Source organism: Propithecus coquereli, unplaced genomic scaffold (genome assembly GCF_000956105.1).
Source record: "Propithecus coquereli isolate 6110/MARCELLA unplaced genomic scaffold, Pcoq_1.0 Scaffold810, whole genome shotgun sequence".
NCBI lineage: Eukaryota > Metazoa > Chordata > Mammalia > Primates > Indriidae > Propithecus > Propithecus coquereli.
This window is the reverse complement of record NW_012154286.1, coordinates 371,324-394,551: the sequence shown is the minus strand read 5'-3', so window position 1 is coordinate 394,551 and position 23,228 is coordinate 371,324. Positions and strand designations below refer to the sequence as shown.

General features: G+C 42.1%; 1 protein-coding gene across 1 annotated transcript in view; it reads right to left on the bottom strand.

Moving 5' to 3' along the window:
* Nucleotides 1–2,320: 2,320 nt before the first annotated feature.
* LOC105825695 (adenylate cyclase type 2-like) overlaps nucleotides 2,321–23,228 on the bottom strand; it is a gene marked incomplete at its 3' end in the record, with an annotated part of 125,980 nt that continues 105,072 nt past the window's right edge. Inside the window, exon 3 of the mRNA XM_012663578.1 lies at nucleotides 2,321–2,482. Coding sequence (XP_012519032.1) covers nucleotides 2,321–2,482 — 162 coding nt within the window. The remainder of the gene's footprint in view (nucleotides 2,483–23,228) is intronic.

The window sequence follows — 23,228 nt, the reverse complement described above, 5'->3', positions numbered from 1 at the left end:
CTTCTGAAGGTATCGGAAATGGACTTCATGTTCTTCCGTTCCTTTCAATGTTATTCTTATATGAAATATTACAGCATAAGGCATTTTTATTCTTTTTGCTATTTCAGAATTATCCTACCTCTGACTTCTTGTCTGGTGACAAGAAGTATTTTTCTTTGCTCGTTTGGGAAAGTGAGTAAATAAAAACGTAAGGTTACATTCTTTCCCAATTTATTTTTTTTACTAATACAAGAAAATAAAAATGCTTTAAAAAAACCCAGTTCAACACAGTATTTGATGACCTAGAATATACAAGGTTCTTTGTGAAGAACTTCCTTTTTCTTTTTTTGCTTTTGTTTTTTAACCCTGTTTGATTCTTACAGACAGGCATTAAAATCCCTTATTTCCAGATTCTTTTTCCCGTTACATCTCCACCCACAGACATTTCATTTATGGGGCGGGAGACATAGGTATGTCCAGGGGATGTGCTCTAGGCCACCCCAAACCGTGAAGGTGCCGTGAGCCGCGACATGTCTGAGAGTCCTGGTGCCCACGCAAGGAGGGCTTCCTGTGGTTATTTCAGAATGAAAACCGGCTTAGCAGATTACATACTTGTTCCCACTGCAAAAACATACCCCCCACCCTGACCTGTACATGACTACCCAGTGTTAAGCTTAACAGCTCACGTAAAGGGGGAGGGTGGAAGAGTGGAATTTATATGAGAAAGGAGAAATGCCCCATAAATATTCTCAGGGAAGGTTCTGAACTTCAGAAACAGGAAACAAAAGCTGGGGCAGAGCTTGTGTACACAGGACCATTTCTCCCGCTGCCTCCCAGCTATGGCTGAATTGTTCTTTTGCATAGAATGGTGGTTGCCAGGAGCCAGGGGGCATGGGAAATGGGGAGACGTTGGTCAAAGGGTACACACTTTCAGCAATAAGATGAACAAGTTCTGTGGGTCTAACGCATAGCATGAGTGGTGATGGATGTGCTAGTTAATTGGATCACGATAGTCGTTACGCAATGTGTACATATATCAGATCATCACACTGTATGCCCTGAATGCCTACAATCTTTATTTTCAATTAAATGTTTTAAAATAAAAATAAAACACCCACCTTCATTCTGTCCTTTGATTAGATACGGGCCAGCCCCTGTCTTTGTCTTAGGTGGTGCAGGAGACTGGTATGTGTCAAGGGAATGCACAGAGGAACAGTTTGGCTTTCCTCCTCTTCTGGGGAGAGGATGCTTCCTAGTGACATCTGAATGAGCCAGGGTGAAACTCTAGCCCACTGTGTGAAACCAGAGGCCACTGCCTCTGCACTCAGTGAGGATGATGGATGCTTAATGAATGCAGGTCTTTCTGGCTACTCTTGATGAAAGTGATGCTCTGAGTGCGAGGAGATGAATATTGAGAAAACTGATCCCTAAAAAGCTTACAAACTAGGAGAGACTACTACAGACCCAAGGGTAAGCCTCCAGTTCCAGCTCAAGTTTCCAAGTGAAACGCCATGTCAAGTGAATGAAAAATGGGTTTCTCAGACCCAGCAGAGCTTAGGTGGCCCATGTCTAAATCCCCTTTCCAATGGCACGGTGCTATTCACAACTGTAATTTTCTCATCCCTGCTGTATTTTATACCATGGCTGCATTTGTCGCAATTGATCTCCATAGAGCGAATTACACATACTTTTTATAGGTAAAAAATTAGAGACTATTACGAATAACTCCAAATCATTGGCCCTCATGTTTATGGATGTACATAACAGGAAATCTAATAGCTTTTAAAATGCTTTTAACTAATTAAATAGAATGGCTTCTTTGAAATGCCATTTATTAGTAAGGCAAAATTTGTTTTTGTAGCATTTTAAAGAACTATTTTATTTTATAATGCTCATGGATTTGCCAGAAGATTTAAAAATGGAGAATTTTTTTTGTCCTCCATAATGAGAGGGTTTTGGATATCATGGTAAAGAGAGAGGTGGGAAATAATTATTAATTTGATTGTATAAGTTATTTCACTCTATCAATAAGAGTGCTAAATTATGATGTATAGTAAGAACACCTTTTAATCATCAAAATCATACTACCATTCAGCAATCAGCAAAATGGAGTTGTCATATTCAATTTTCCTGCTAACACATTAGATCACTGTCGGTAATTGCTAAGTGACTGTGGATTCCACCAATGGAGGTCATTGGTGGGGCTGGCTTCCCCTAGTGTCACTCAGAGTCAGCCCCAAGGAGCCCAAAGGAAGCAGCTTCTAGGTACCAGACTACAGATACACCCTGAATTGGTGCGGGATGCAGAGGTCATCCCCTGAGAATGCGGATGGGCACCCACCTGCCAGACCAGGTTCTCCTTGGCCCCTGGAGTTGAAGACAGGCAGGCACTCAGCACAATGGTGTGGGAAGAGGAGGTGAGGACGCTGGCGATGATGGCATCTCGCATGTTGAAGGGCAGCATGGTGTACACCACGAAGATAATGAAGAGGAAGAATGATACCTACAGGGGGAAGAAAAGGATTGAAAGTCACAAAGTGTTCTGGTTCCTATGTGCTTACTCTTTCCTTTCTATTAAAGGCTGCGTAAAACAACATGAGAAACATGAGACATGCTCATTTACGAAATAATATCATTACAGAATACAACAGCATATTCACACAAATCCACTGGATTACAAGAAAGAACTAATGAGTGTGATGGAGAAAAAGAATTTGTTTTCAAAATTTGGGGACTTTCAGTTTTGGCATCCAAACCATTGCAGACATTAGGTTAACCTGAGTAGTTCCTGGGGTACGGATGCAAATCTGGTCCTGAGGTAGCAGGGTTTTGTGTCTGTGCTTTAGAATGCACACCGTGGATTCTTTAAGTTATCTATCAAACTGTGCAGGGATACCCAGGGAGGGTGGACAGGTGCTGTCTCAGAGTTAGTGAGAGTGGATGCAGAGAGCATGGGCATGTGAGAAATAAAATAAAACGGCTTACACATGGTTCAGCTGTTGTGGAACACAGTTGGCAGTTTGGCAGTTGCTCAGGAAGTTAAATATAGAATAACCCTATGACCCAGCAATTCCACTGCTAGGTATATACCCTAAAGAACTGAAAACAGGTACTCAAACAAATACATGTACACACATGTTCATAACAGCACTTTCTTAACAGCCAAAAGGTGGAAACGTAAGTTTCCATCACAGAATGATGAATGAAGAGCATGTGGTATATCCATACAATGGAATATTAACCAGCCTTAAAATGGAATAAGGTACTGATACATGCTATAATGTGGATGAACCTCAAAAACATCATGCTAGTGAACAAAATTTGGGCAAAAACTCACATTGCATGATACTATTTATATAAAATATCCAGAATAAGTAATTCCACATAGACAGAAAACACATTGGAGGTTGCCAGGGGGATGGGGAGAGGAGTGGGGCAGGGAATAGGCAGCAATTGCTTAGTAGGTACAGAGTTTCCTTTGGGATGATGAAAAATGCTCTGGAACTAGGTAGGGGTGTTGGTTGCACAATATTGAGAATGTACTGAATTCTTCACTTTAAAATGACTAATTTGCCATACGTGAATTTCACCTCAAGAAAAACAATCAGTATGAAACTGCTTAAAGATTTGGAATGGAAAAGAAAATGGGTTAGTAGGTAATAAAACAGATCCTTTTCAATCAACAAGGATGGAAAGGCGATAAATTGGGGGGAAAGGGGCCGAGGTTAGGGGAAGCAGGGGACGTGGTGTGTGGCCAGCTTCCCCACGCAGCTCTTGGAAGGGAAGCCAGGGAAAGAGCCGGCCCCATCCTCACCGCGTGTCCTCTGCCACCTGAAGGGGGCTCTGTAGCCCAGCACAGCTGGAAGGATGCGGATGCGGGGAGAGCATGCCAGCTGTTCGGTACCAAGTCGGGATGTGAGTTCGTTAGAAGAACATGAGCAATGGGCTCTGCTCCCAATGGGTTTAAAGAGGGAAGGGAGCCCGGGAGGACACCAGGCTCTTCTCCTTGGGTGTTCACAGGAATCTGCACCGCATATTACAACCTGAAAGGAACCGTCTGTCACCATCTCACTATTCAAGCGTGGTGTCTTATAAGCTGTATTTGTGTAACTGTCACAGACAAAAGAGCACATGAGAGATTAGAGAGACAGCCTAAAAATAAACCTGGATCCTGAAAAGGCATGCTTCCGTTTCCTTCACGGGGCTGCAACCTGCACGTCCATTCACTCATTCAGCAAACCTGCATGAGGCTCCTCCCAGGAGGCAGCTGGGTTCTGGAGGTGGAGTGTGCAGGAGGGAAGCCCTGCTCGCAGGGACCTCGCAGCCCAGCGGAGGGGACACGCATGCATGCAGCCGTCACTTCACAGTCTGCGTGTCCTGAGAGAAGGGGCACCTCCCACTGCGAGGAGACGAGGGGGTGGACAGACTCTGTTCCACCTTCTCCCATTCTCGCAAGTTCAGCCATCTCAGAACAACAGCCAAGGAGAAACCCACCGTGAGTGGGAAAAGTGACCAGGAATCCTCCCCGGGCAGCCCAGATTCGGCACAGACCATCTGCTTCCGGCCCCCGTCTCCTCCCATTCAATCTATATTTATAAGGGCCCTGAGGCCAAAAACTGTGGGTGAACAGATTACCATAGCAATATTTTTTTCCTGGTAAATATTTTTTCTTTCACCTCTTTAAAAATAAGAGACTGAAGATTTTTCAGTAAAGCATTATTATTTCACGTGTTGTGCGTTCCACGTGTTAACGCTCCATACACGGGATGTGAACCCAAGGCAAGAACAATTGTCTTAGTTTATGTATCAAAATGCGAAGTGCACATGGGAAGAACCAGGCGTGTCTGGAAGGGCTGTGAGTAAGTGGGGTCTACACAGGCAGGCTGGGCACCTCCCTCACACCATCTTCCCACAGAGGGAACATACAGGAGTTCTTGGACCCAAAAATCATATTTCAAAGCCACTAATAACTAGCGCCAGCACTTGCTGAGTGCTTGGTGTGCAAATCCCTTCCCAGGTCTTCCGAAAGATCTGGTCAAGAACCACTGAGCTGTCGAAAGTTTTCTTTAGGGATGGGAAACACAATTGTGTAGTCACAGCCTATTGAGAAAATGAATCTACTTTGGAATCCCAAATACTCACCCAATTTACAGGAAATATTTTCAACTAAGATATTGTTATTTCTACACATAGCATTTATGCAAAAACCTCACATCCTATAAGAGATATGAAATCAATATTTTTGGGTGTCAGAATCGACAATTACAAAAGAGAAACTCTCCTTTACAGCTACGTATTTTTCTTCTAATGCAAAAACCTTTAGCATTTCTTTAAAATTATCATAACTTTTGAATAGCTTAATTTTGGGCAGCTTTAAAATTCTAACCCTATTTCCACTAGCATACTTCTGCAAACATTGTGAGATTTGGAATGGAAGCATGTGGAAGGTTTATCCACAATAACCGAATGGTAAATACACCTTCAGTTTTCTGAATACAGTAGCTCCTGTTAAGTATTCATTTTGAAATGGCAAAGTGAATTTTCAGAAGTCAATTAAACAAATTACGTTAGATGAAGTTAGAGGTTTTGCTGGCAGCGTTTCAGGGACCCAGCTTAGTGGTACCTGAGCAGCGTTCGGCAGGTGGCATGGGGAGCAAGGAAGGTCAACGGCAGCTTCCAACCCCATGGGGGGAGGTTCTTTGTTCTTATTAATCCCAGAGGGCTCTAATTTTTTTTGAGCCTGCTTTCCAATGCAACATCAAATAGGGCCATATGTAAAACTAAAATGGATTTGGCATATCTAAAGAATGTGTGGGTAAAAAGCTCCAAAAAATCTCTTGGGTTTCCATGATACCACGGGGACATTTCCGGAGCTGAGAGTCCCCTTAGCTGTACCTCTGTCCACTGGCTGAGAAGAGAGGAGCCCTTCATCCGATTCCTGCAGCCCTGCCCAGAAGCCCGGCGTCAACACAGTGCGTCAACACAGTACTGAAGCAGCAGCACTTAGCCAAAGAAAACGGTGTCAACTGTGCCTCTCCACTCCAGTCCTGCATTTGCCTTTTGTGAGACGTGCATTTCTTCCCATGGACCTTCTATCTGAACCCGAAGCTCCACAAGTTTCAAACCAACTGAGAGCCTGTCCTTTCCTTTCTTCAGCCTGTTCCTCCTGCAGGACAGCGTGCTTCTGCCCATAATGGCTCCAGCTCCAATAACCTACGTGCAAATCCTCGAGATTTGTGAAAATTTTTTCCTCACGTCCGCACACACACACAGTGTCTTCAGGACTCCAGACTCCGGAGATTGCCTCTCTCTGTCTTCTGCTCTCTCGCTTGACTTCACTGAGCTGCCTCATGGCCTATCTGTATGTTAGGAATGTGCTTCTGTGCTCTCTCCCTCTCCCTGCCCACCAGCAAGGAAAACCCATCTGTACCCTCCCTCCTTTGCGCCTGCTCCGCGCTTTGGGTGACCATTATGACGCTTTATCAAACATCTCTAGCTCTCTTCCTTCCGGGCACAGTACAATTGCGCCTGGCCACTTTCTTTTCATTCAGGTGAGGTTTTGACAAATGAAGGGCAAGCTGAAGTGATGTGTATCTTTTCTGGGTGGAAACTTTAAAAGCCAGCGCACAATTTGTCATGTCCTCTTCCCTACCCGGCAATCACGGAAACGGAGATGAAGCTTCTCCCAGCCTGGATCCCCACGTGGGCAGCAGAGTCACTCAACCAACCCCCATGGACCTGTGTTCCTGTGAGCCAGTGATCAACTCTTGCAATGTGAAGCCCCTGAGTTCCTAAGCACAGCTTAGCTGGTCCCTATTGACACCGAGGTCACACACATGCACAGTCTCATGGGGGATTTTGTTGATGTTATGTTTACAAAAATTGGATGCTTTTATATACAATACCCTGCAGTTTGCATTTTTCATCTAACTATATGTTTTTCATTTAACTATACAAAAAATGTATACTATACTTTTTTTTATTTTTATTTTTTGGGAATGCAACAACATGAAGTAGCCCATCTTCTGGCTACTTCTCAGCAAAGATCAGTCTGGTGATCAGGAGGGACGCCTTCCTTGTCTTGGCTCTCTGCCTTGACATTCTCAATGGTGTCACTGGGCTCGACCTCAAGGGTGATGGCCTTGCCAGTCAGGGTCTTCACAAAGATCTGCATCCCACCTTGAGACGAAGTACCAGGTCTATAGATGTGAATGTATGATTTACTTTTCACTAGTTACAAATGCTCCATAGCAATGGGTGTGCCATCATTACTGCAGTGTTTCCTCACCGATGTTCACTCTTGGATCCACAGCAGGTTCTGGTAGCTTCCAGCAACCCTGAGCACCCTCAGGCTTGTAGCTGCATCACCCCAATCTCTGCTTCCATCTCCACATGGCCTCGTCCCTGTGAGTCCGTGTATTCACATGGCATTGTCTTCTCCAGGTACCTCTGTCCAAATTCCCCGCTTGCTATGAAGACACCAGCTATTAGTTTTAGGACCCACCCTAAATCCAGTATGACTTCATCTTAACTCGATGACATCTGCAAAGTCCCTGTTTCCAAATAAGGTCACATTCACAGAAACCAGGAGTTAGCACTTTGATATATCTTTTTGGGGACACAATTCAGCCAATCAAGTCTGTGATGTAATCAAACCAGATCAAACCACACCAATCACATCTATGCAGTAATCAGACCTGAATTTAGATCTGAGATACTTTCCGCCCACTTTAGATCCATGCTTTAGTCCCACATCAGGGACTAAAAGCAAATGTCCACAGTATCAAGGTTATTTACAATCTATGAATCTAGAACTATTTGATCAAAAATGAAAAAATACACATTTTACTTTTTTGAGAAAATTACTACGATAATGGAGAAGAGGTGAGGTACGACTGAAGCAAAGGCTGACCTGGCACAGAGACGCGCCCTGTCCTGACTCTACACAGATCTACCGCGCCCCTCTTCCCTCTCAGGCCTCGGTGCAAAGCCTGTGGATTCTCAGGGTTTGATTCAACATTTCTTTCAGAGTTCAAACACAAGCAAAAAAGTTTCTGCACATGCCAGTAATAACTTAAAAGATGAATTTTCTGGTTTTTTTCTTTGAAATGGTGCCTCAACTCTAATATCCTCATGAAGCTTTGCTGGTTTATTCCATCCTCTTCTAGAATACATAAACACGTGTAATCAGGAAGATAATCAGCATTAGTTATGTAAATCACACGGCTCTGTGGAGAAGCACATCACCAGGGAAATATTTTCTATTTTTTATGCTAATAATGCTAAAGGAAATAACATCTCAGTGAACATAATGTAAGTATTTTATAATCAGAAGTAGAGCTACTCAAACTATTTTACTCCCCATCAAACCTGAGAAATTAGAAATATCATAGTATTTAAAGTAGTACCTTAATTTTCAAAGGCACAGATTTTATAAAAACTGTAGGAATGATTCCTTCCTAACTATAGGATTGGGGTATGGTTCTTATAACATTGAATCTTGTTGTTGCAGAATATAACTAGAAATGCCAAAATTAGTAAAAATTGCCCAAGGAAAAGATGGAATTCTTGAATATATTAATTTGCTTGGTCTAATTTATCTAATAAAATCTATTAATGTCTAATTAATCTAATCTAATTCTGGATGGTAAATTCTAAATTCAAAGTAAAAATCTTCTCATTAGATGTCAACTACATTTTAAAGAACTGATGATTTTGAGAATTTTATACCATACAGTATTTTACCATATTTATAGTATTATACCATACAGAAATTTATACCATACAGTAATTAGGAGCATTTTTTAAAATTTCTGGAAACATAGCTAGAAAGCTGTATCATGGAGATGTGCTTTAACTTTTCCGGAAACAAAATCTGCAAAGCAATGTATACCTTTTCGTCCATATTATTGTTTTCTTACCTCGTTCCTTGATCACACTTCACATGAGGATTACTTTGACTTACTAACACATTTTTGTATGTAAATATCACAAACTGTGTAAAGGAGTCTTTTCTTTAGTTTAACTGGGGGACCCACTGTCATGCCGACCTTTAGTGCTGAACCGTCCATGTGTTAAGGCTTCTGTGAGTGTCTCCATGGTTGTCCTCTTTCTCAGGTTTAACTTCCTTCCCTTCCTCTTCTCTCTTTCCCCAGGTGTGCGCGCACGCCCGTGTGTGTGTGTGTGTGTGTGTGTGTGTGTGTGTGTTCATAGACTTCAATGAATTCATATAGTCCCCCCGACTGAAATTCCATCAAACCCCAGCTCTGGTTCAGTTGAGAAGCTGCCTCCTCCCAGGTCAAAGACCAAGGCTGACCCACAGGAGTAGAACCAAGAGAAAGGATCTACTGTGTTTCCAGCCCGACAGCTTCTCCACAGAGGACTAGCTCTCAGACCCAGCCAGGATTCTGCAACAGTTCAGGCGTGGATGCTTCCAGATGCTTCTAGAGCTTTCTCAGGTTCTATTCTCTTTTCAAGCACTCTGGCTGCTTTGGGTTTCAAAGAACCTCACATGGAGCTGCAGGTGGAACTCCGCCAGCTCAGGTCTAAGATCTAATTCCCAATTCCATGCTCATAATACCACAGCAGATTACACAGCCCTCACAGCCAAATTGTTCTTAGTATCATTTCCAGGTATGCATGAAACAGAGACTGTAGATTTTGAAAACAGACCCAGAGTGTGGGGAACGCCATTTTCACCAGGGGTATTTTATTCCCCAAGCACCAACAAACCCCTGCCCTTTGTGTACTCTTCCCCATCTCAAGTAGGGAAACTCCTAGTGCCCAAACGGAGGAGCTATCCTCAGTAACTTCCTTTTCCTCATTCTCTCCATGCCTAAAAGACACCCTGAGCCCATCTATTCCCACCTGCCTGTGGCTACACCACCCAAGTCACTTGGTCACCTCTGGATCCCTGCAGGAGCGCCCCGACAGCTACATCCCAACAGCATCCCCAGAGTGAATTTTTCAGGCAGAAGTCAAAGTTCTAATCTTAAAAGTTAAAGGCAATCACAACACTCCCCTCCAATGACTCTCAATAACACTCAGGAAAAAGTCAAAGTCTTCACCATGCCAATAAGGGTCCCTCAAGACCTGGCCCAGGCCAACACCTCCAATCTCATGTCCTACCAACTCCCCTCACTCCCACGTTCACGATCCCTCCGTCCTGGCCTCCTTGCTGTTCCCTGAACAAACCCAGGGCTTTGCACTGGTTCTCTCTACCCCAAATTGTCCTCCCGGGATCTTTCCTTGGCTGGCTCCTGCTCCTCACTGGGGCTGTGCCACTCAAATGTCACCTCCCCAGAAATAATGCCACTGATCCTCCCATCTATGAATGGGATGTTCTCCCATTCATTCTCCAGCTTATCACCTACTTTACATTCTTTACATCATTATTGGAATTAGGATGCTTATTTTTATACTTTTTTCTTTCCTGTTATCTCCCATACACATGTAGGCTGCATGGGAACAAGGGCACTGTCTGGACGGCTCCTTGCATCTGCAAATGGTACCCAGAGCTTAAACCCTCAACAAATACTAACTCAGAGAAAGAAGGAAAGAAGGAAGGAAGGAAGGAAGGAAGGAAGGAAGGAAGGAAGGAAGGAAGGAAGGAAGGAAGGGAGGAAGGAAAGAAGGAAGGAAACATTTCAGATGCAATTACACATGGAAATTATGAGCAGAAAAGCCCAGGGAAGCATGTTCTCAGTGATGCGTAACTCCAGGGGCCCGAGCTTGGCTACGCAGACATGTGTTAATTCCCTGTCACATGATGGCCCCTGGGTGGCAGTCATTATTATCCCTGCTCATCTTAACCTCTCGTCATTAACAAAGATAACTGAGAACAGCAGAGCATCATAACTGCATATGCTTCACTAAAAGGCCCACACATGCTCTATATGATTAAAACCACTTTAGAACAAGTAACGGAGATTAAACCAGCTTCTCTGTGTCAACGGCATGCTCTGTACATCTGTGAACCTGTGAGTGTCCGATGACTTTTACCTGGATGTACGCACTGTCCACCCCTTCCTCCCCAGTACACTCAGAGTGTGGGAGGTACAAACCTTCTCAGCTCCTCCATCACTCCCCACAACACTAATGACCCAGCATTGTCCGTCATTGTATGGAGCTCAAGATCTCTGCTACACCAAGCATGGTCCTTGGACCTGAACACCAAGCTCACCGGGAGCTTGTCAGAAACACACCCTCTTGGGCTCGCCCAGGTTCACTGCACGGGACTCTATTCTAACCCTGTTTCCCAAGTGCGGTGTCCATGACCCGCACTGCTCCAAAGGGCTGTCAGTGGGCTCAGTGGTCAGTGTTACCCTTGCCATGGTAACAGTCACTGCAGGGGAATTTCCAAGCTAGGACAAGGATAATCCTTTCCAGCTAGGACAAGGATAATGCATTCAGCTCTACTATGCAGCTCTATTCAAAGTCTGGTGCTAAATAAATGTTGACTAAATCAATGAATCAGTGAACTATAAAGAATAATTATGCATCTTTTGACTTGGTTACGAGTTTCTATTTCTTGATGCCTCCAAACCAATTTTATTTTAGAATAAAGACCATTTTCTTTAAAATAGTATTTCTTTTTAATTTCACTTCTACTTAATAAACAATAAAACAAAAACACCAACAATTAGAGAGGAGGTATGATCTCTGGGCCTCCCCCATACCTTCCTCTGTGCAATCATCACCCCATTCTGTTGCTTTTATTTTACTGACAAAGATCTCTTGTTTCAGAAGAGGTAACTGAATTGTCCATTGGAGTCACCAAATAGTCTCTCTTATTCATATTAAATATCATATTTAAATACTTAAATATGTTAAGTAGAACCATACTTTTCTTACTGTGAAAACCACATTTAGAAATTCTTATAAATTAACTTTACACTATTCAAAAAAAGGCTTTTATGATCATAATTCCAGATTAAAAACTCAGGAACATGTTGATGACTGGATGATAGAAAAGATTTTATGTTTCCTATACAGCTATCTTAGGCTAAGAATATTTTCTGAATATCCAACTCTATCTTTGTACCATGTGAAAACATTTCTTTAGATGTTATATTATTAAGCAAAAGAGCACATATTATGTTCTTTGATGGAAAGCCTGGGCTCCGAAACAGTCGTGATGAGATCGTGAATCACTGGGTAGCTTTCATTCCTCTTTGGAAATGTTATTCAGAGTTAGAAAGATTGATGATGGAATTGGAGGTAAAACAATAACTTTTGCTCTGCCTTTTTTCATTTAAAATAGGTAGGAGGTATGTCATCAATTCTAAAGAGCTTGGAAAAAGAGAGTAGTAGGATATAAAAGAAAAAACCTCATCTACCAGGGAAGGCAGCTGGCTGTCTTCCCTAGCTCTGCTTCTGCTCCGCACCCTCCGCCTCTGCTCGGGGCAGGCGGGACTGCTGGGGATTCTGGCCACACCTCTCCTCCTTTCCTTCTCTTACTCCCGAGTCCTTGCTTGACTCTGGAAACTCATCTACCTATACAGGTCATCTTCCCCCTTCATTCACCACTCACACATTCACTTTTTCACCAGTGTTTATTTTAACTCTGCAATATACAAGGCATTTTATTAGCTACGATAGATAACACAAGATCTCTGTTCTTAAGACACTTAAAGTCTCTTAAAATGAAGGGCTGTTTCCTTCCAAACTTGTTCATTTATTTCCTGTACCTCTTTTTTTCCTCTGACACAAACATTATGACTGCAGGATCTCTGTGGCAGCCTGATTTGTTTAGGTAGAACCTGTAAGCTTTCTACCAGTAATTAACAAACGACTGTCTCATGTCTGAATATGGGCTGTCACCTCCATCTTCATTGTTAAAGTGCCTAACTGTGCTCCTTATGCCTGGAATAATAGTATATACTGACGCAGATTATACTGCTATTTCCCACAGTACCTATTCAGACTGTTAGAGACTCTCTTGGCCAACATAAACATGAGGACACGATAGCAACTTCCTTGAACTTTCCTCAGTTTCCACCTTTCTTTCTTCTCTCCTTGCCCTTGCATGGAGCCCAGCAGATGCAGTACACTTCCTACCCTACTGACTTTGGACTTGGCCATGTGACTTACTTTGTTTGAGTAATGGAATATGGGCAGCAAAGACAGCTGCCAGTTCAGAACTGAGATTTTAGGAGGCTCCAATCCACGTTTCTTCTAGCCCTCTTAGAGTTTGGTTTATCCACAACGAGAAATTCAGGGTCTGGGAAGTTGCATTTCTTCAACTGGGCTCTGGATTAAAGAGACATAGAGTAGATCTGCACCCCAAAAGTCTGGAGCCCATCCTACCTTTTGAGCCCAGGTGGGGCTAACAGACATCAGATAAATTCAGCCAACCTGAACACCAGTGAGTATGAACTATGAAATAAATTATAGTTGCTATAGTGGCTGAGATTTGAGGGTTATTCATTATTCAGCATTATCAGAGCAGAAACCTAACTAATATATCAATTGTTGTCAGAAATAAGGTGCTACTGTCATGCAAACGTAAAAGTAGGTAATTACCATTGGGACTGGCAAAGAATTGTCACAGGACTCGGGCAAACTGTTAATCCATTGGAAAAAATCATTGGTAAGCCAGGCTTCCAAGACAGTCTTTTACCAAAAATGTCCAGGCTTCATGAGCTCTTTAAATTGCATGTTTCTAAAAATCTTTAGAAACAACAGAACTGAGAAAAAGTAGAACATTCCCAGAAATGTCTCTCAATATACAGAAAGAACATCGTCCAGCCTAAAATTAGTATTTTGTCTATCTCAAAATATCTTATATGCAGGATTTATTGATAAGCATTTATTTTTACTTTACAACTCGGAAAAACAAGGTGTTGAGGGTTTAAGTATTTTGTCCAAAGTCATAAAGCAATATAAAAATAAACTATGATCTTTTGCTGAAGCGAAAATGTTATTCCTACATAATCCCTGAAGGTTAGTGGAGCAGCATGAGGAAAGCTCATTCGGTAAGTGGGGTATTCATGTTATTCAAAACAAAAAGAGCCTTGAAAATCCATCTGCCCTACCAAAAACACCTTGCTCCGACACCAGGAGGCCCTTTCCCTTAGAAATTACTTTTCTCATCAAATGCAAAGGAAGGAAAGAGTAAGTTCATTTGAAAGCATTCAGACAAAATAATGTTTCTTATAAAGTGTCTATGTCTTATTTTTTCTAGTTACATGATTAGGAGAAAATAACGTGCTCTTTGATGATTTTTAGGCATTTTGTTCAGAAGGCAGTAAATAACGTTCTACTTACGACCTGAGATTTTTATTAATACAAAAGTGACTCTGTTACCGTTTCCACCCCTCCTTAGCCCCCTTTCTATGTGCACCAGAGGGCCACAAGCTGCCCCCTCCTGTGAAGAACTCGCCATCCCTCTAACTTGGTACGTGGGCATGAGCCAGCCAGTCACAATATGTCACAAATAGGGCCTTTTCTATTCCAATTATTCTAACTTCACTTCCATTAATGTTCAGATTTAAATTACACAATACACTGCCATTAAATCAAGGATTCAGTCTGAGCCCATATGTTCAAAGAAAATTAAACAGTTACAGCCCTTGGGTAGCTAGTGTTATTCTCAGTAATCTCAGGAATTACTTCAATAAGAACAGCCTGACAATGCCATTAAAACAATTAATCAATCAAATATCACAGTGCCCTAGATTTTGTTAAGCCAGTTGACTGTCCAATGATAACTGTGGCCCTCGTTTTCATTTGCCTTTCTTTTTCTGTTCAAATGCCAGCTGTTTGATCCTACCCTTAAGGAACTGGGATCAGGAGATCTTTGCTGCCTATAAGTCCAGTATACAATAATACAAATCTTGTATGTATCAGAGTTTTTAACTTTTACGCCACTGGCCTATACATAAAAACACCTAAAAATAGTCTGCATGCTTCATATATATATAAACTAGCTATACAGTTTTTAAGGTCCATAATCTTTTACATATATATACACTCTATTTTTTGGCATTCCTCCAACTGTTGGGCAAACACTTTATGAGTACTTGGCATCATGCTAGCCTGAATCTGTGGCTACGGGGCTGGGCCACAAGCAAGCATGACCTTTCTGTTTATGGAAAGAAAAATATTGCTGCATGAAACAATGGGAAAAGAAGTGATCACTACCTCAATAACAGGTAGGCTTTGCAGAGGAAATCGTGTCCTGGAAAATCACTTTGAATAAGACCATCTTAGAAGTGCAAAAAAAAAAAAAAAAAAGGTAAGGTATTCATAAAAAAAATAAAGTGTTATGTAAAAGGGCTTTTATTTATATTCACTGTTTCGGTCCTTATGAATATTCATGTCCATATTCTTTTGAAACATTAAATTTATTTAATCTGAAAGGCCAGTGCTTTAGATAAGAAAAACTCATACAGGGAAAATGAGTGAATTATTCATCTAAAAACAAATATTGTTTTGGGACTCCGTTTTTTACACTTGTGTATTGAACATCTACATAAATCAGCATCTGGGGGAGCAGTGTATTTGTACAATGAGCTCCCACCACAAAAAGACCCTCCAAGTTCTAAATGCCTTTGTTTGCTTTTTTCCTTATTCTGAAAGAGGACAATCTTGATAGGAAGAGTGTATATCGCTGAGCTATAAAAATGAATTATTTTAGCATCTGCGTTGGCTCAGTGGGGCTTTCTTGCATTATATAACACCTTCCTGCACACTACTCAGCTCCAGTCCTTCAGCGGGGTGGCCACCTGAATCCCTCATGTTCTCTCCTATGCCTTAGTGCGAACAGTCTGCGGAGCAGGTCTAGTCCATGACAAAAATTAAACCCACCACCTACCACACCAACAGCTCCCTCACATTTATATGGGACTCCATGGTTTGCACAGAACATGGTCTTTCTAAGCATTAGTTTAGACCCTCAGGATTAAGTTTCAGGCTTCTGTTACCTGATGACATGTATGATGCTATTTAAAGAAATGTGATTTGATCACCAGTATCATGAAAACCAGTAACAAACTACACACTTTAACAGGCTTTGCATTGTTTTAAAACCACTTCGAAGATGAGAAAGTACTGCATTTACTTCTTGCTAAACAATATTTATTTTTGAAGTGATAACAAGCTTATCAGTACCTAAAGATTAACAGATGTATATAAATTCCTATAGGAGTATGTTCCAGAGATCAATGTTAACTAACAAAATGGGAAAATTTCACACTCTGCATATTTTCATGGTTCTCTTCCTTTAAAAATGTAGATGTTAACATAGACTCACTCCATTGGTTTTATTTAAAGAAATATTGGGTTCTAGATCCTGTAACCTTTGATATTTGGGTTTGTGTTGAGTCCATTTCACTTGTTTTTTTCTTCCTGGTTCATAACTAATTTCATCTTTGGTATTTAATAAACAAGTTCCATCACTTGCGAGGTAGCCCTGTGCACACATGGAACAGACACCTGGAACACCATGAGGTGCTAGGAGGTACATAAGAACATGGAGTCAGAAGGTCATAGGCTGTGATGTCCCTGGAAGCCTACCAGGTGTTATTCTCAACACCAGAAGCTATGGTGGCTGAAGCAGGTCTTCACCCAAGAGCACATCTACATCAGGAGTACAGCCGAAACTTCAGGGAAACGTGCCTTTCCCTGATTTTTTGTGTGTGTGTGCCATAAACTCCCGTGAGGGACAGACACAGGAAGAGTAAACGTATGTGCATCCTGCTCTTTAAAAAACCCATGTTTTCGCTCATTCTGTTCTCTCTACTTGAAATGCCATCCCTGCCTTTTAAATAAAAATCGGTTAAATTATGCTCAAGATTTGTCTTTATTCAACTGCAAGGTTGAACCAGATATCCACGCAACGTGCACCTGTTACATGCAGTGCCCACATCACACTGGCACTGATTTCTGTTACCAAAATACTCTTTTCCATTCCACTGCAGCTTCTCAGACCATGCTTTCTTCCTCTTTACATTATGATAATAATCACAGAAACAGCCGACAGAACTGCGTGATAGTCTCATAAGGTGGAGTTATTTAATAGACAAGGAAACGGAATCACAGAGGTGAAGCACCCTGCCCGTGTCCCCCCAACAGCAGGTGGCAGCACGTGGGTTGAACCCTGGGATTCTGGCCCAGAGTGTGCACCCCCGACACTGTTCCCTCCTGCCTCTGAGCTCAGCCTAAAACCAGCACAAGATCACTGAACTGATGTGACTTTAGGATTAAGCCCATCTTACTTAAGAAGTTCAAATCTATTAACAATCATCGCCAAGGGTACGCAGGCAATTGGTTTCTCATTTTCACCTATACTTAATACACTTTCACGTATGCATCTGCCGTGATTACATAATTCAATGCATACTTCTCAGACACTTTTAAAATCTTGAGAGGAGAGTTTTAAGAACAATGAAAAGCACCTACGTCGCTGTCATGAATTCAGGGGAAAATCAAGAAACAGATACTGTGGGTAAAGATGGGTCTAATGAGAACAGATGTAATGTCCTTTCTTCATTCATTAAGCAGCATTTATCAGGCACCTTCTGTGTGCCCAGCTGTGTGCTCTGCGCTGGATATAGCGATGGGGGCAAAGTCTCAATCTCACGGAGCTGGTGACGTGGTGGGGACCAGATAAACTGGCAGCTCTGACAAGGGCACAGCTGTTTGCAGGTCATACCACAGAGAGTGCCCAGGAACCCGGAGAGGCAACAGCTTACGCCTGATGAGAACATTCCAGGAGGGGACAATGTGGGCAAAACATGGCACTGACGGGGATTCTTCACATGGAACAATTATGCTCTGTTAGTTTCCAAGGACAGTGGGTGATTTTAGTCTTGTCAAGTGTGCCTCAGTAAAAGCCAGTTTAGAACCAGGGTCATTCACACTTTTCCTGAAAAGATTCTAAGAAGCTGCCAGAAGAAAGTATGGGTGAATTATTCCAGAAGGGAAGTGTAAAACTGTGAATCCATAAAGCACGAGCATGCCATTGCATGGTCTCTAATGGGTGCACATTTGAATGATCTCCAACCTTGGCTTCCTCTTGTGGTTAAGCCCATCTCTTTCCTTCAGACTCCATCGGCCATCAAGGCCAAGCTCTCAGGAGGGAGGGAAGAAAGACTTTGTGATGCCGGGAAAATGGGCAGTTAAAGCCTGCCCCTCTGGCCTGGGCACCTGTAGGCATAAGAGGTGACTTCAAGGTGAGAAGGGCAACGTGAGACGGCAGGTGCACTCTCTACCCTCTGGACCTGAGGGCCTCGGTCATCACTGGCTGACAAGGATTCCCACAGCAGGGGCTGCTGCCCCGCCTTCATCTGGGCACTGCCACCAAGTAAACGCACCGTGCACTCGGGCAGAGGGAAGGCAGCTGTGCTATTCCCATTTGGTGTGTGTGTGTGGACTTCAGCGCGGATGGCATCCTTTCTTCTGATTATTGTTGATATTTGAGAGATATGGATGCAAACTTTGGTCTGCAATCACATGCACCCATCAGTGCCAGAGAGCAGCTTTTAATTCATCCCGCAGCCTGGTCCCTTTCGAGGGCTAAGTGTGGTTGTGTCTGGCTTCCTTCCCAGGTGCATCAGCCATGCTGAAAGGGTCTCATCTATTGGCGATGGTATTCCTCCCGCTTAGGACAGGGACTCTCTGCATCTGGGTGGAGGCGCCGTTCAATGTGAAGCCCAGGTGCTGAAACGTCATGACCCTGGTGTGGCCCTGCTCTGTGGATCCTCCTATGAGTGGCCACCCTGACAGCCGAAGGAAGCAAAGAAGCCACTGGTCCTGCAGGCTCTCAGCTGGGCTTGCAGGCCATGCCAGGCTGAAGGTGGGCTCAAGGCCCAGTGGGTCTCCTCTCTCCAATAGTCTATGCCCACCTTCCCCTGAGCCATTTTTTTTTATTTTGGAAGAGAATTTGAAATTATTTTATACATGGTGGGGGGAACTCATTATTTTTTTGGCAGGGTGGGTGGAAACTCACCTAAACTCTTAAGTCGCTACCATTCCTCAAGGTCTCTCACCAGCTGCTGAGTTTCCTAAAAATTATTTTTGAATTTTTATCCTACAGGAAATCTACTTAATTTCTTCTCAAATCAGATCATATTATTAAAAAAACCTTTAAGTTGACAGTTAAAAAGATCCATGATTCTGATTGAAAAGCATCAACATCTTAATGAAGCATTTTCTTTTGTTGAATAACAGCTTACCATCTTATGTCACAGGGTTGCTAATCTTTTGAAATTCCCCTGCATGGTTAAGCGTTTCCATCAAGTTCGTGCTCAGGACCTCTAAGGGAACCAGCCAAGTCTGACATTAGCTTGCATATTCCTCTTTCTTCACAGGGAAGCAGATAATAGAACAGCCCTCAATGAAACATCATGCCAAAAGGCTCAGCAGGAAGTCCAATAAGGGAAGAAAACTCAGACTTCTTTACATTTTGAAGCTGTTATTTAAAATGTAGCTATTACTTGTGAATGATAAAAAAGCTGTTGAAAGTCATCATTAAGAACAGGCACAAAGGTAAATTCCATAAACCCTGCAGCATCACTGCAACTGTCAGATCTCCCGACCGACAGACAATCTGCACACCTCGGAAGCACACTCACTTATGATTAAGCGTGCGTCGGCCAATTTCAAGCCATGCCTTTTCACCACAGACCTAGAACCAAGAATTTCTAGAAACAAGAATTTCTCCACAGATCTTGGTTTCTTTAAGGGGAAGAATATTTAGAAATACCGAGTGCTAGGGGTGACCATTACTTCAGGGTGCTGATTTTTTCTTGTCACTTTCTGTGGCCACAGCTGAGAAATACCTAAGTAAATGTATATCATACACTGTGAGTTCAACACTACACTATGCCTCCTCATCTTGCCCGATTCAAATGCAGATCTCTCTTCTCCCACAGTGACGGCCCTGGTTCCTGACATCACCAATATATTTATTCTGTCCCTCAATATACACTATTAATAACAACATCAGAAATACCACAGCAATACGATCGCCAAAAACAGGCCAGGTAAAGTCCAGGATGTATTTTAGAGCTTTCTGCTCTTAGAAATTTTCCATTAAGATTGTATAGCTAGAGTCCTGTGTTCAAAAGTTACTTGTGTCTATTTTTCTTTCTGTGTAGTTATCAATATTCTATGGGTTTAGGTTAATTTGAGGATTTGATTACTTTTCTACCTTTTTAATTTTATTTTACTTATTTATTTGAGACAGAATCTCACTGTGTTGCCCAGGCTAGAGTGCCATGGCGTCAGCCTAGCTCACAGCAACTTCAAACTCCTGGTCTCAAGCGATCCTCCTGCCTCAGCCTCCCGAGTAGCTGGGACTATAGGCATGTGCCACCATGCCCGGCTAATTTTTTCTATATATTTTTAGTTGTCCAATAATTTCTTTCTATTTTTAGTAGAGACGGGGTCTCGCTCTTGCTCAGGCTGGTTTCGAACTCCTGAGCTCAAATAATCCGCCCGGCTCGGCTTCCCAGAGTGCTAGGATTACAGGCGTGAGCCACTGTGCCCGGCCTTAATTTTATCTTTGAATAATTGCAGTGAGGAATAAAAATGAAAACAAAATACAAAGGAATACCCAGGTAATTTTTATTAACCTATATCAGATGAAAGTAGGATCTCTATTATTTGGTATCATGGATTATTTGGTTTAGATTTTCAGCATCCTTATTTGTTCTTATTTATTTATTTTTGCTGCCTTGGCCTGTCTTGGTCAGAGGGTGCAGTGCTGGTGATGTAGTGGTGAGCATAGATGTCCGTGTCTCCTTGCATCTGCTCTGGTTTTGCTTCATTAAGGTGGCTTTTCTGTTACTCCACCTTGTCTGATACTGTAATACGGTCTCCTTTTTCACTATTTGCTTTTAATTGGTGTACCTTTACCTCCTCCCCTTTTTTAAAGTTTTATTTTTATATTTAGAGAAAAAAATACAAGGACAGTGCAGAGTTGCCATATACCTTTTACCCACATTCTCCTAGTATTAACATCTTACATATGGTGCATCGGTTACACTTAATGCACCAGTGTTCCTGTATTGCTGTTTATGAAAGGCCGTGGTTTATCCAGATTTCCTAGGTTCCTCTCATGTCCATTTCCTGCACCAGGATCCCATTAGGATCCCACTTTCAGTTAGTGTTGGGGTCTCTGTAGGGTTCTCTTGGCACTGGCGACCTCTCAGACTTTCTTTATTTTTGATGACCTTGACAATTTTGAGGAGTGCTAATACGATATTTTATGGAATGTTCTTCCACTGACATCTGTGTAGTGTTCTTCCCATTTTACGGGGATTTTGTGTCTTGGGGAGGGAGGCCACAGAGGTGAAGGGCCATTCTCCTCCTGTCCCAGGGGAGTGCACACTGTCAGCATGACTTTTCGCTGTTGACGCCGACCTTGCCTGCCTGGCTGAGGCAATGCTTGTCAGATTCCTCCACTGTGAGCTGCTCTTCCTACCCCACTTTCCAATGTACCTTCGGCAGGAGGTCCCTCCATGAAGCCAACACTTAAGGAATAAGGAGTCACACTCTCCTCCCTTACAAGCAGAGTCTCTATATAAACTCCTTGGAATTCCTCTGCAGAGATTGGACCACTCTCCCCATCTATTTATGTATTAAGGCACTTGTTTCTATCAGTGTGTACTCATGAATATTTATTTTATATTGTGATTCTAATCCAAAACGCCTTTATTTATTTTCGTGTTCCAATGTGCCCAGCTTTGATCCTCCGTGGAAAAATGGCTGATTCTGAGACTGGGGCAGGAAATACGTAAGATCAGCTCCGAGCCTCTTGTAGTGCAAGTGAATAAAAACAACAAAATCCCACAATGGGGGGGCACGTCAAAGGGACAAGTGAGAATGCCCCCTTTGTAAGCCTGTCTTTATCACTTTAAGTCTCTTATGAAAAGCACAGACTTGGGCTTTATTTTGTGAGCCAACATGAAGATGTTTTCCATAAGTGGGTCAAGCCCATTTACATTTACAGATATGACTGAAAGGTTACAACTCATTCAAGCAGTTTATACTAATTTTACTGTGCATATTACATTATATTTACTATGGGTTCTTGTTCTCTGTATGGACAGTTTCTTTTTTTTTCATTATATTTCTTCGTATTTAGAATATTAGCATTGTCTGCATGGCTGTTTCCATGTTAACATTATATGTACATGTATCACCCACAGCCATGCACATATGTACTTCCTTAGTTCCCTTTCCCTAACTGGTATTTGCTATTTGCTTTGTCAGTTTTAAATTATATCCTTTGACTCCCATTTATTTTACCTAAGCAACAAAGACCTCATTTTATATTTCCTCTTCTCTCTTTTCCTCCCAATTGTGAACCTCTTATTAAATTGTGACATCCATGTAGAGTGCACAGTTTCTAACTACATAGCATGACGGATTTCACAAAGTGAACGCAGTTGTATGATCAGAACCCAGAACAAGGAACAAAACATTTCCAACGCCCCCGAAATATACCTCTGTGCCCCGCCCCACCAGCAACCACTCTGCAAAAGTAACCACTACTTGACGTCAAATGCCACAGATCGATTTTGGCTGTTTTTAAGCTTTCTAGGAATGAAATCATAACAGATACATCCTTTAATGTTTGGCTTTTTCTGGTCAACATCACACTTGTGGGATTCACGTGTCAGTGAGTGTAATCATCATGATTCCCTTGGCCTTGCTGCTGTCTGGCATCCTGGTATGTAAATACACCACAATTTATTTAACTGTTCTTCTGTTAATGCACATGTGGGTAGTTTCCAAATTCAAACTACTACCACAAATGCTGCCGTGACCACTTTTGCACCTATCTGTTAATGACTATGTCTGCAGACTTATGTCGAATATAAGCCAAGGATGAAATTGCTGGGTAGGAGGCTAGGCACATGTTGAACTGTAGTAGATACTAACTTAAAGTTTTCCAAGTAGTTGAATCAATTTACATTATCAAAAGCATTGATGAGTTTCATTTGCTCCATATCCTTGTCAGTACTCCTCCCATTTTTAAGTTTTCATTACCTCTATCTTTGCAGAAAATATAACTTTACAAATACCATTCTCCCAAACTTGTCTGCACTTTCATTTTACTCTCAGATGTACAGAGTATCCATAAAGTTTGTAAACAGATAATGTTGTTATTTGTTTTGTCTTTATTATTATTATCATTATTTTAAAATGAAGATGTCCTAGAAGACATTGTGAATGTTCACCTATGCTCCCAAGCTTTACGGATAACCTGAAAAATTTAATATATTCAGTGCACATTC